The sequence below is a fragment of the Thermobia domestica genome, chromosome 4 (genome assembly GCF_964235325.1).
Source record: "Thermobia domestica chromosome 4, izTheDome1.hap1.1, whole genome shotgun sequence".
In the NCBI taxonomy this organism is placed as follows: Eukaryota; Metazoa; Arthropoda; class Insecta; order Zygentoma; family Lepismatidae; genus Thermobia; species Thermobia domestica.
Window position 1 is genome coordinate 187,871,398 of NC_137457.1, and position 14,231 is coordinate 187,885,628.

At 40.3% G+C, this 14,231-nt stretch overlaps 2 protein-coding genes across 2 annotated transcripts in view; both read left to right on the forward strand.

Annotated features, from left to right (window-relative positions):
- The window catches only part of LOC145683417 (hemolymph lipopolysaccharide-binding protein-like), a 708,489-nt gene that overhangs the window by 71,472 nt on the left and 622,786 nt on the right, over nucleotides 1–14,231 (forward strand). The gene's annotated exons all lie outside the window — the stretch shown is intronic.
- Nucleotides 11,592–12,545, forward strand: LOC145682971 (baculoviral IAP repeat-containing protein 7-B-like). Its single transcript, XM_081754328.1, has one exon. The coding sequence runs from the start codon at nucleotides 11,592–11,594 to the stop codon at nucleotides 12,543–12,545; it is 954 nt and encodes a 317-aa protein (XP_081610454.1).

Sequence of the window (14,231 nt, forward strand, 5' to 3'; positions counted from 1 at the left end):
CAAGACAGAACGATAATGCTAGACAAACGGCTTTCTCTATCCCCCCTCATACAAACAAAAAAATTTATAGGAAACGGAACCTCCCACTTAGGTTAAGGATCCGTATCCAAAATTGGTCACCGGAAATTCCATAAATCCCGTCGCTAGTGTAGTTGATAAGAGACAAAAACTCCATACTGAAGAAATTACCTCTCGAGTATTCGTGTGTTCCAGGGAAACTACCAAATTTCCCTCGGAGACTACGAATAAAACGATTAGAAAAGTCAATAGATGTAGAAAGGCAAGACGTAAACGAACTAAGAAAAGAAATTTGTCTTCCAATGCTCCTGAGCTGGAACTTACCAATTCGCCTGACTTAGAGAAAGAGGAAAAGAACCTATCCAACTTTGACCCTCAGCCAGGCCCTAGTGGAACTTTGGTAGCTAGTTCTACAGAAAGTTCGAGTACAGAAATTATTCCGAGAAAGAAAAAGAATGCGTCTTATGCGACAAGATATAGCAAAACAAGCCAACACTCTGTAAAGCCACCCCTTTCCTCACAGACCCCAGATGAGCCTGTAGAGGACCAATCAAATAGCTGACATTTAGAAACATTAGAAAAACAATTGATAACGCAAGGAAGTGTAAATGATCCCGCAACCCTCCCTGATCTAGAGAGTTCTGCTCAGGATCATATTCAGAAAGAGGTCGTGGCAGACCCCTTGGGGCTGAGCGACGAATTTTTTGATATCTATCCGGACACTACCTACAAAGTACACCTTCCAGCAAATGTCCGCGTACCGTCCAACGCTTCGTATGACAGAAATTACCGCACCAACCGGGAACGTGCATATTTGGGAATTCTTACCGTCCAAAGGAATTCGATATTGGCACTCCTGTTTGATCCCAAGAGGTCCAGTTTTTACTGACAATGGAAATATTACTCTCACAATTTTTAATAGTTCAGATCGAACCAGATCTTCGTCTATAAACCTTTATTTAGGGAAACTTGTTCCCCAGGTCCAGTCCTTAAATGACGAAACGGGGAATAACATACAGGCCGTTAATCAGATCATACACCTTACTAACAAAGATGAAACAGATGACGTGGAAGTCCCTGAACAACCCCAGAAAGTCCCCCAAACAAAGGAAGAATTAGCTCAAGTACTAAATATTGGCCCAAACTTAAACCCTGAAGAAAGAAACCAATTACTGGACTTATTGATGGAATTTAGGGATGTAGTAGCCTGGGACAAGTCTCGTCTGACTGCGGCTACCGATAAATTTATGTGTCCCTTAGAGATCATTACAGATATACCTGTTTCTCACCCACCATATAGAGAAACACCAAAACAGAGAGAGATAGTCGCGGCAGAGATCCAGAGAATGTTAGACAGCAATATTATCCGGGAAAGTCAGAGTCCATATTCTGCACCAATTGTGATAGTAGCTAAAAAAGATGGCTCCCCGCGCATATGTACGGACTTTAGAGGATTAAATACCATATTAAGGCCCAATTATTCGCCAGTGCCACGTATAGATGAAATACTAGCGTTTCTGAATGGTACCAAATACATAAATACGTTGGACATTCAAAGTGGATACAATCAATTATTAATCCGACCGTGTGATATAGAGAAGACTGCATTCATCTGCAGTCGTGGAAAATTCGAATTTTTGAGACTACCATTCGGCCTAAGCACGGCCCCGGCCCTTTTTCAAAATATGACGAACGTTATCTTTGGTGACATTATGTGGAAGTATGTAATTTGTTATTTAGACGATTTGGTTTGTCCTAGTCCTTACTTCCCAGCTTTAATAGAAAGAACGAGAATTATTTTATCTCGACTCCGGGAGGCCAACTTAAAACTCAACCCTAAGAAATGTTACTTTGGTTACGAAGAAGCATCGGTGCTTGGTCACATCGTCGGCAGGCGAGGAATTTGTGTAGACCCCGCAAAAACGGAAGCTATATCAAAGGTGCCATACCCCACTACAGTCAAAGAAATACGTAGTTTTATTGGACTTTGTCCATTCTACAGAGCTTTTGTCCAAGGGTTTTCTACTATTGCCAAACCACTCATTTCATTGACTAAAAAGAATGCCAAATTCGAATTTGGAGAAACCGAGAAACAAGCATGGAATACCTTGAAATCTTGTCTTATCTCTGCTCCGGTCCTTGCCCACTTTGACCCGAATCAGGACGCCCTAGTCTATTCGGATGCCTGTCGAGACGGAATAGGTGGATACGTTGCACAAATTAAAGAAGATAACAAAGAACACCCAATAGCCTATTTTTCGAAATCTTTGTCTCCAGCGGAGCTCAATTACTCCACGGTTGAGCTTGAAGCGCTAGCAGTTACCAAGACGATTTTGCATTTCCACTTTCTATTGGCAGACCGTCCCTTTATTGTGCGGACCGATGCTCACGGCATATGTTACCTAAGAAACAAAAAGATGCTAAATTCTCGTTTTATGCGTTGGGCAATTCGTTTACAACCTTATCAATTTACAATCGAACACGTCAAAGGCCGCAATAACGTGACAGCAGATTTTTTGTCCAGGTGTCCGTTAAAGGATGAGTTACCCTCAAAATTTGGTCAAGAAGAAGATTGTGCAGACGTGTGCAATCTAGTGTTATGTCCCAAAATAGATATAAGAAAAATGCAAAAAGAGGACGATAGAATTAGGGATCTAATACAACAGAAGAAAGATAACCCCACTGATCGTGCTCTAAAACCCTATGTTGTAGTTGACGATGTTTTATATCGAGTCATGAACAAAGATAAGAAACTAGTGATACCGGAAAAGGCTATTCCCGACATATTACAAGAAGCCCATTCGTCTCCGCTGTGTGGAGGCCATACGGGATTTTCTCGCACTTACTCTAAAATGAACGAACGTTATTACTTTCCTAACATGAGGAAAATAGTTAAGGAATACGTGCGCTCGTGTGACGAATGCCAGAGGGTGAACATCCCTAGAGAAAAGAAACAAGGTTCTCTTCACCCTTTACCTGTAAAAGAGGAATTGTTTTCCCGCTGGAGTTTAGATATTTTTGGGCCGCTACATAGTAGCGCAAGCTAGAGTTATATCCTGGTTATGATAGAATATCTTAGCCATTTCGCGATATTGGTCCCGCTGCGAAATATGAAAGCTCTGACAGTGGCTAGAGCCATGTTGGACGAGTTAATCACGCGTTTTGGCCCCCCAAAAGAGGTACTGACGGATAGAGGTACAAATTTTCTCTCGGCGATAATGGCCGAACTAAATGACTTATTTGGCATCAAACATGTTCGAACTGCAGCATTTAAACCGTCAACGAACGGACTGTGTGAGCAATTTAATTCTGTCATTGCAAATTTCCTAACTAAGTACACGGCTAAACAGCCTACTAAGTGGGCAGAATATGTCCGATTGTGTGCATATGCTTACAATATACCAATCTCCCCTATTAGAAAACACTCCCCATACGAGATTGTCTTTGGTCAAAAGGCAAGATTTCCCACTCAGTTGGACACCCAGTATCAATTCACATAAATACAGGAACATCAGAAACAACTAAAGATAATCCATAAGTTAGCTCAGCAGGCCATGACACAAGTACAGCAACAGACTAAGTTACGAGTTGATCGCACTAGACAACCTATTAAGCTGAAAGTCGGTGACTTAGTATTGTGTAGAGATTACCTGTAAAAGAAGGATATTTCTCCTAAACTGACACCAAAATTTATAGGACCGTATTATCTTAGAAGTATTTCCCCTACAAATGCCTGTAAAATTGAATCAGTAACTGATCCCAGCCGTACCCAGATTGTAACAATCGAAAGATTAAAGAAGTATTATCCACGAGATAGGTTGACTTCGGAGGAGGTATCTGGAGACAGTGATGAGGAGTAAAACAACAAAAGAAAATATATTTTAAAACAGAAGGGGAACAATTAAACTACTGTGTAGCCGCCTTGAGTGTGATGAACTGGCGCCAAAATTCTCACCATATTCAATGACGCTACGCTCTGAAGAAAACAATAATGTTAGGATTAGAAATATTATTTTCCCTTCTACCCTTGGAGGCCAGAAATAAAACTTCGGCAGCTACAAAGCATGAGTGTGTCCGAGCGTCCGCGATGGTCGGGAGAATACTGCGCACTAATTTTTTCTTTAAGTAACCATATATACAAGAAAAAGAAAAGAAAGGAAAGAAAATATCCCCCTTTCTTTCGTAACTTTTGCTCCCCCATCCTCCGGATTTTAACCTACTCAAGCCACTATTTAAAAAAAAGAAAGTACTCAAGAAGCTTGAACCTAGGTTTAACCGAGTTAGTATATAAAAAAAGGAGCTCCTTACTTCAGAAACATGAAGAAGTTACACACAGAACTAAATCGTATAAGTAAAACCGTACGGTGGTTGAACATAGGTTAAGCACAGTGTAAAGAAAAAAAATCCACTAACTAGTGGTGTTGGGATCTCTTAAAATTGAAAATACTAATAATAGTATCAATAGTACTATTCAGTGGTACTAATAGGTTTCAGCATTAAACCCAAGAAAAAGGTAATTTGAAAATGATAATTTACAAATGTTATTACTCTTTTGGCAGACAAAACACTTCTGGTTGAACACCAAAACGAACTGGTAAAGTGTATAAGGTCAAGTAAGTTATACTGAAACCCTCATAAATACTGCTTATCTGCTTGACACTTTGAAAAAAATAAATAGTTTCAGGATGGCTACGGCACATACTACGGCTATGTCACCTAAGGTTCCTAGCATAAAAATTGATAACTATGGCGGAACCCCGGGAGAGTCCCTGGAGGACTTCCTTCAAACCTTCAAATTGGCCGCAAAACTATATAAATGGAATGATACTGATTGCATAAAGTACCTTGTTGCTTACTTGTACGGTCCTTCACGTGACTTTTATGAAATAAATTGTGATGAGCTACAAGCTCTAACTAAATTTGATGACGCAGAACAGAAGTTGCGCGCTGCCTTTGGAAACACTGACCAATTGTCAGACAGTTATGCTAGCCTTCATAATAGAATGAAGAAACCGACCGAAAAATACTCACAATATTACTATGCTATGATGAAGCTATGCCAACGTGTCTCTCCGCATATGAGTGACGAGGACAAATTCCAACACTTATTGCGAGGCTTACCGGCTGATGCCCTTAGTTATGTCATTGAAAAAGGGTGTGACACCCCGGAAGAGGTAAAACTGGCTCTTGAACGATATGAAAAAGCTCGAGTACGCTCGCAGTTGCGCCGAGAACAAATTTCTTTGCCATCCACCATTAAGCCACAACAAAAAGAAGTAAAGACTCAGATAGCCCGGAAGATTCAACCCCCAAAACCCAAATTCTCCAAATTGCAATCTGTTTCGGTTGAAAAGCCTCCAAATCGAGGCCCCTTGAAGTGCTTTAGATGTGGACGACCGAAGCACTTGCGTGCTCAATTTTGGGCTAAGACTCATATTTCAGGGACACCCCTTACTGACAAAGCCCCAGCAGTCCGCCCACAAGAGCAAACAAACACCCGTGATATACAGAATAAATGGAACCCTAAAGTAAAAGGAGGAAGGCAAAACCCATTCGGCCGGACCTCACAGGGTCCACAAAAATCGATAGTGACTACAAGGAATCAGACTAAGGAAAATAATCCTTCAGTCCAACCAAACAAGCAGAAATAGTAAACGATTTTTCTCTGGTGAACATTTTGTCAGGTTTGACCAATACTGGTTAATCACTAGTATATAGAGGTAAGGACAAGTTTACGTAATAATTAAATTAAAGTTAAAAAATAGATTAAGGTAGGTTAAGTGCAACCAGACCATGGCAGCACCAAGGTCCAATGTGTATTTTCCCTTTAATTATAGAATTTATACTCTGACATGGCACATTTCTGGGAAGAAAAGGAACTCCTACAACTGGATAGCGAGGACGCGGAAATAAATGAAAGTGTAAGCCAAACGGACAATTATCACATTGCTCCCGCTTATTTCTTCGCGCTGGAAGGCCTTCAGCTAGCGCCCGGAATTCAAATATTCAAGGAACTATCAGTTTTGATAGTACCCCCACGGTCTAGTCAACACCTGCTAGAGTTGGATCCTATAAATTATATTCTAAAACCCTACATCACCCATGACCAACTCACCCCAGATCAACAGATTACCGCATGGCTCTATGAACAAGTCCAGTCGCTAGAGTATGACCAAGGAGAATGTTATTTACATGAAGCGTTAAGCGAACTTAAAAACAAGATCCCAATGGGATCTACGGTGTTCGTTTATGGCGAGCCGACGGCAGCCGCGTTAAGAGAAGCATGCCAGGAATGGTTTATTCTGGACCTAAAACCTTTGACTAATATTTCCTTGGGCCAGTTGCCTGACCCAATAGTACCCTGGCCCCTTTCAGAGCACCTACAAAATCACTTTGAATGAGGAATCCCACAAGTGCTAAAATTACACAGCTGGTACTCGAAAAAAATAGAATCCCCCTCCTGGGCGGAACCATTTTGTATATTAGAGGACCTACTTCCGGAAGGAGAAGGAGAGCGGTAAAAGCCATATCAAAGATTAATACTTGTGATGGACATTAAGATCCTGCCACTTTACTTTTCATACGTACCCCCTTCCTCTTCGATAATTTTTTGTTTTTGGATGATAACGGCTCCTAGATCCCCGATCTGGAAAGAGATAGGAGAGAGGATTATAGCACCATCCAGTAAAAAAAAAAGTTTACGCAAAACGCATTGCTAATTTTAAACTATTAATAAATAAATAAATAAATAAGTAACTAAATAAATTAAGACATAACATAACGGTAAAAATACTATTACTAGTTAAGTCTAATAGAAACAGACAATTACCCCATATAAGTCACAATTCATTTACGATGGCCATATAATTATCACTTTCTCTTTCGTAGAGAGGTCAGACAGTAGAAGGTCAGTCTCAGGACAAAGTTGTAAGTTAGAACTTCTATCACTTAGCTGTACGCCCCATGCCGCTCTTTACTCGCATCTCTCAGCGGAAATATTTTGCAAAATCCTTTGTGGCTCAAATTCTATCTAGCATTAATCGACAACTGCCCCCAGACTTGGTATGTGTCCATTTGTCCGTAGATTTCCTGGAAGCCCTAGAAATCATCTGCCTTAGCTTAATATACCGACAATTGTCTCCCAAAGCCCTTGCGGATACAATAAATAACTTAACGGATCAAACAATAGCCTATCTGCGGTATGTCCAGCATCGCTCGCTGGATACAGGAACGCTGTTCTTGTTGTCTCTCTCCGGAAACGGATATTCCTACGGGTTCCAATTTTGGAGATCGATGCTGCCATATCACCACTAATAGGAGTAGTGTCATTCCCCTACGAGTGTGGACGTACATAACCCTGTGGGAAAGAAAACTCTGGAACAAGCTATTTGCATTCATTCCCTCCCGACAAGCTTCCAAAATACTTCCACCCTTTTTCCGATACTATCTGCGACACTATCTTGCATTTCGATATTGTCAGATAGGAAACCTTATCCTTTTCAAGGGATGGTTGAAACTTTTTGGTTTAAAATCCACGCGTTGGATGAGAAGTGTCTACGCTACGTATGGTTTCGCTTTCCGCATTTTCCTGGTAATGGGCACAAGCGATTCAACCCTCCACTTGCGAGTTGCCTCCAGACCCGTCACCTGGAATGAGGTTTTGGAAGAGGAATACATTTCTTTTTAGCTTGTACCTTAAGGCAAAGAACCCTTAAGTATATAAAACCCACGGTCAGACTATACGTGATTACTCTACTTTATTAATATTAAATATATCCCTGTTGATTTGACATAATAGCTGATTGACCAATGCAAATAAATAAATAAGGCATTATTATCATACCGCCGCAAGCCGGATTTCTCGGCGATATGTTATCCTATATAATTGTTTCTCTTTATTGTTTCTTTCAGAAAAATGTTAATTCGTCATTATCTTTTTGTTATATTGGGAATTGGAAGCTCCTTACTTCCGCTATCCAACCAGAAAAGTGTTCTTCCTGTACTTGCTAATGCAGGAATGTTTTGGGAACTACTAACTTCTCAGGTACCCTATCATAAGTTAGCTATATTGGCTTATACCATACCCATATACAATTTACTTCAGTTGCATGATGAATTCCAAACTCTTCAGCAAGCGTTCACTTCCGGTTATTGCGATCAGACTAGTGATGCGTCTGAACATTCATGTACATTGTTGAACTCAATTGTGGAGATCCAAAAGATCACTGACTTGCAATTCCAGCAAGAATTTCTTGACCTCACAGCATTTCGAACAGATAAAACAAAACGTGGTTTAGATTTCATTGGTAGCTTTCTCTCTTGGTGTTGTAACACTGTTTCCAAAAGTACTTTCCAAAATTACGTTAGAAGCCAAAGAAAATGGGTGAATTGTTAAATCAACTGATAGATCAAATACATTCAGATCATCATAACATTCTATTGACTCGAGACTCTACAAGGAATTTTTCTACCCAAGTGAACAATGCTGTACATTCCATACAGGATAAAGTGAAATCGCTTCAGAAAGCGGTAAATAGGGTAATCGAGCAAGTAGCTCGTAATCATGATACCGCATTGTCAGTGCAAGTTCTCACCCTAAGCAAGCTTCTTGCTACGCTCCAATACGAGCGCCAACATAAGGACATCCACACTGCTTGCATCGAGGGAAGTATGTCTTTAACAGCAGTTAACCCCAAACAATTAGCGCATGATTTACAGGTATTAGCTCTTCGACTTCAGAAGCGAGGATATTCATTGGCTATACCACACTCAGAAATATTTCGCTACTATAATTTACGTACAACCACCTGCCATTTTGTAGGAAACAGTGTGACGTTGATTGCCAAAATTCCAATCATTCGTGGGGCTCACCCCATAAAATTATTCCGTTTGATTCCATTACCATTTCACTACCAAAATCAAACGTGCAAGGTAATACATGAACCTGCCCTACTGGCTACTAATTCCGAATATGAAACTATTTTAACCGACTACGATCTTCTCACGTGTTTGAATAGACCTGATGGACTTTGTAAAATACCGGAAATAACACGTACATCTTTCCAAGCTCCGAATTGTATCTATCATTTGTGGCAAACATCTTCGGTCGCGGAAATCAATCAATTTTGTGCATTTACCTGTCATCCACACGTACAATCCATCATCACTCCCTTGAATGGAGACACGTATCTTATTACTAATCCTCCCCGTCAAATGACCATGACATGCCCACACAAGAGTGAAATTATTAAACAGGATCCTTTTACTCCTGGGTCTCTCAAAGTTAGTCTACACTGTAAATGTGCATTAGAAATTAATTCTCAATTACGAATTCATCCCCGTTTCCCATGCCCCAAGGACTCCATCATGGATCCTGCAGTCAAACGCCTACTACCCTTAACTTGGTTACCTTTAGAGACTCTTAAATTACCTAAAAATCTCTTAGGTGAATTGGAATTCACCGACCTTAATGCGACATTAAACCAAAATTGGTCAGTGAAGGTAACGTACTATGAGCCGCCATTACAATCTCACAGGCTAACCCCCACCGCACTTCGCCAAACAATTAAGGTATCAGATATCAGTGGCAGACCATATCTTACTATTCTGTTCGTATGGAATACTGTTCTTACTTTATGCATAATTTATATGTCCCTTCGTTTAAAGAGCACTCTGTGGCCACTTCTGCTTACTTACCCCCAGCCGGTGAAAGCTCAAGGCATTATTCATGATATAACAGAGCCACTACTTTATGCCGTTATTGGAATAACGATCTCGGGAATTATTCTCTTTTGTTGTTATAAGACACTTTGTCTTCGAGTTTTTTCTGTTCTTCGCAATTCCCCTCCACCTACCTCCCAACCCCTAGAGAAACCCTCCTCGAGTCAGGACCGACGTCCCCCAGCTCCTCCTCGTACTACTAATTTATGACTAGCAGCGATCACGTTACTTTTGCTCGCTACTGGTGAGGTGCATGCCCTAGAACTTTCAACCCTTGCAATTCTGGCGTTATTACGGACAGTGATCCGCACGTTCTCCTTTATGATTCATCGTTACCACTAGTCCTTGAATTCCTATACGAGTCGTTCGTACCGCCCGATGGACAAAACATTTGGAACAAACTACCTCCAAATAATCTAGAAGTACTCATGCAAGATCATAGTCAGCAAGGCTATGCCTTTGTCTTTGTCACGAAAGTCCACGTTAAGCAAGCTTGGATTACTAATTCACAGCTTCAAACCTTTCTTGGTAACTTAAGATTAGCTCAACATGTGTCCATGATTCCATGGAAAACTTTACGAACTGTCCATAAAATTCAAACTTGGGATCAATTGGTTGCAACATGCTTAACGAATTCTATCACCCCTACCTTACTCCCTCCTGATTTACTACTCAACTTGACTTATGAATTAGAACACCGCCTTAAGTCAACAGAATATGAGTTAGTCATACCCCCTCAGATATTTCGGTTCTCTACTCGTATAAACTTAGTGAATGTATCATTGCGCCTACACAAGTCATCATGGCTATTAAAATCCCTTTACGACAACGCGGAACTACTTTACAACTCCAACATTTGCGTATTATTCCTTTCCAAAGGGGCAAGGAAGTTTGTCATGTGGATATACCTATCCAACATATAGTAACCCGATGGCCGTCCAATAAACTTATGACCGTAGACTGTGATTTTTAAAAGGAGACCATTTGTTTAGCCCGTGAATTTCAACCGCACGAATTCTCCATAATACCCTGTCTCCTATCGCTTTTGCACTCAAATTCCTCGGCCATTCGAGACAATTGTCCTCTGAAATGCAAATAATTACCGTCGATTGACCTATTTAACCGGTTAAATTTCACTACGGTCACGATCCTTGCCCGACGTGGATTGTCGATTCATATTTCATGCCCAGAAACGGACATTCCAAATATGATGTCTCCTGATGATTATGGCAGTTTTCTGATAAATCTTGGTTGTAGATGCTCTGTGCGACTACAAGGGGTTGTACAACAATCTATTTATCCTTGCATTACTCATCACGTGGAAAAAGCACGTGTTTTAAAACTAATTCCTGTGCAATGGCTGCAAGACGTAACAAATGAGGCCGTACCTTTCATTTGTCACCCATGTACCCTTCGTTCAGGGTTCCCATCTTCAGAACCTATGTTGACAGATTATTCGACAATGTTTATCATTAATATCATATTTATGGTAATTACCTTGGTCATTGGACTGTTGTCTGTTGTTTTTACTGGCATTACACTGCGTAGACGTGCTCTAGTACGAGCTCGCCGTCGACCATACTATCAGCAACAATCGCCGCCACGATACTTAAGTGTTACTGGATAAAAACCAAACCTATAAAATACATAACGCAATCAAACAATGAACATTGGTATACCTACTAAGTACATTATGATAGGACTATATTTACGATAAGTTCTACAAAGGGGGGCGCCTATCCCCCCCTCCAAACATACCCCCTCTCCATATCACTCTCTCTCCAGATCTCTTTCTCTTAGGAACACTATTATATCTTATTTTTTTTTATTTGTCTCCTCCTCCTCTAGCCACCATGGAGCCTACACCCACACCATCTGCGCCTGGTCTATCCATGGATGCTCTACGTGAGGAAACGGTTCGATTATCAACTTTTACTGACTGGTCGGTATCTTTTATTTCACCCGCTTCGTTAGCACGCGCTGGATTTTATTTCCTCTGCAAACCAGATAGAGTAGCTTGTATATTTTGTAATTTGCAGATTGGTCTTTTTGAACCAGAGGATGATCCGACTGAATTGCATCGTCAGTGTTCACCCTCTTGCCCGCTCTTACAAAATTTTCCTAAAGGTAGGGACGAATGTGGCCCCTATCATTGGACGTATATGCCCAATTCCCGCCCAGAACGTCTCTCATCCTCGTTGGGGCAATCCCCTGACATCGCAGGTACTTCGGAAATCACCATAAATGGACCCAAATATCCTCACTACACTCTTGAAGATAAGCGTCTAGAATCATTTTCGTTGTGGCCCCCTGCTCTAGCTCAAACTCCACAGGCATTAAGCCGAGCCGGTTTCTTTTATGCGAAAAAGGGAGACCAAACTATCTGCTTTTTCTGTGGTCAGGGCCTTCATCGATGGGAGCCCACCGATGACCCCTGGGTTGAACACGCGCGTTACGCTCCCCGCTGCGCTTTCCTTTTACTTCATAAGGGACACGATTTCGTAACTCGCGTGCTACAGACAGCGTCCCAAGATCAATCCCAACCTCCCCCACAACCAGTAGTTTTGTCGGATACTGAGATTCCGGTCGCCGCTAATGAGGTTGTTGAAAATTCCGACCACACCACAAACGATCACACCCCCTCCCCTCAGAATTCCATGTGTAAAATTTGCCTACTCGAAGAAGTCCAACTAGTATTCCGACCATGCAATCATGCCGCCACCTGCGTTGCTTGTGGACTGGCGGTTACACACTGCATTGCCTGCCGGGCACAAATCACGTCAGTGATTCGTATTTACATCCCCTAACGGGTAGTTGACCCGCTTGTGTTTGCTTTGTGCTTAATTGCTACATATTATTATTCCTAAAATTTTCTTTTGTATATACTCTTCCCGGCCAGTAAGTGCTGTCAATTTATCTGCTATCTGAATTTGCTTCCTCTTTATTACATTATATATTCTGCCTGACATTTGTTCACCTCACCTGCCAGGCTCCTCATATATTGTTTTATTCTTATTTTTAGTTGTTAGGGATTGTTTCTTTTTAATCATTTCACTATTGAGACTTTAAGGTTTATTGCTCTGAAGTTATCAGTTTATTTTATTTTTTTTATTTTTTTTGAGGAGTCTGGGCGGGAAGGATTATATACATATAGATATGTAAAAAAAATAAAATAAAATAAAATAAAAATAAAATAAAATCAAACAAATGAGGTATAATGATATCAGATATAGAAGTAATCCAGTAGTAACTGATTAAGTGGTACAATAACTCTTAGATATTAATTTTAGTTATCCTTTTTTGAATTCGCATCTTATGTTAGTTAGGTTTCTGCTTACTTAGGATTTTAGCTTTGGTTTATTTTTATTATATTTAATTGTTAGTAGTAAGTTCATTTGTATCTACTTAAATTCGATGGAACTTAAGTTAAATAAACCTAGTAAGGTTAAAACCCTTGCGAGTTACATAATATACATTAAGGACACTCGAGTTCTGGTATAACATAACTTAATTCTACTCAGAATAAAAACCTCGATTTAATAACTAGAAGTCATGAGACTTTCAAATTTGGTGGCCCCCTCCATATGCGGCCCTGTTTAACATAACAACAGCGCACAATCATCGTCGACACATGTTAAGTCAAAGTCAAATATTCCATGAGAGTGACACATAAACTTTAGGACATAAATATAAGAACGTGACAGTAATTATATTTTTTAATTGAAATAAAAATCAGAATAAACCAACAGACGTAGTTCTTTTTCATACTTCAAAGTTAATCGAATATCAATTCTTATAATGACGAGGATACTTCCTCAACACCCGCCTTTCATTCTGCGTTAAAACTAAAAGCAAATCACTTCCTATCAGGTGGCGGAAGTGAATCCTGCTGCTAACAAGGTCTCAGGATGTTGTTGCGTGTAGCTTCAAAATCGAAGAACACACCAGCATTTATAACAGGAAAATAGATAAATAGTTTAAAAAAAAGCAGGGGAACGAAACTACAACGAAATGAATAATAATAATGTTGTCCCATAAATTATCACGATTGGGGTACACCATAGTCTCAGATAAGCAATTGATCCTTAACGACCTTTGGTTCGATCCCCCGATGGATCATTTCTTTTATCCTATATCTAAATTATCGCTCCGCACGAGCGCAGGTTTATATTTGAATTGGTTATGTGAAAGTATGTTAGAATCAAATACTTTCAATAGACATTTAGTCTACCACATATCATCACTATCTACAATAGGGGTCCCGAGTTCGAGACCCGGAGTATTCCTGTCAAAATTAGTTTCGTTGTAGAAAATGATCTCAATTATCAGTGATTATTGGCAGTTACGCAATTGTATCTAACTTTGAAAGACAACAGATAAGTCGGAGATCGAGTCCCGACTCACGCACTTTTTGTATGAGTGACACACACTAAACAACGTTTTTGTTTTTCCTTAGGGAAACACTCACTAAAATTCACAAGTAATGCAACACG

Coding starts and splice junctions, on each gene's coding strand:
- LOC145682971 (XM_081754328.1), top strand. CDS start 11,592: ATGGAGCCTACACCCACACCATCTGCGCCTGGTCTATCCATGGATGCT.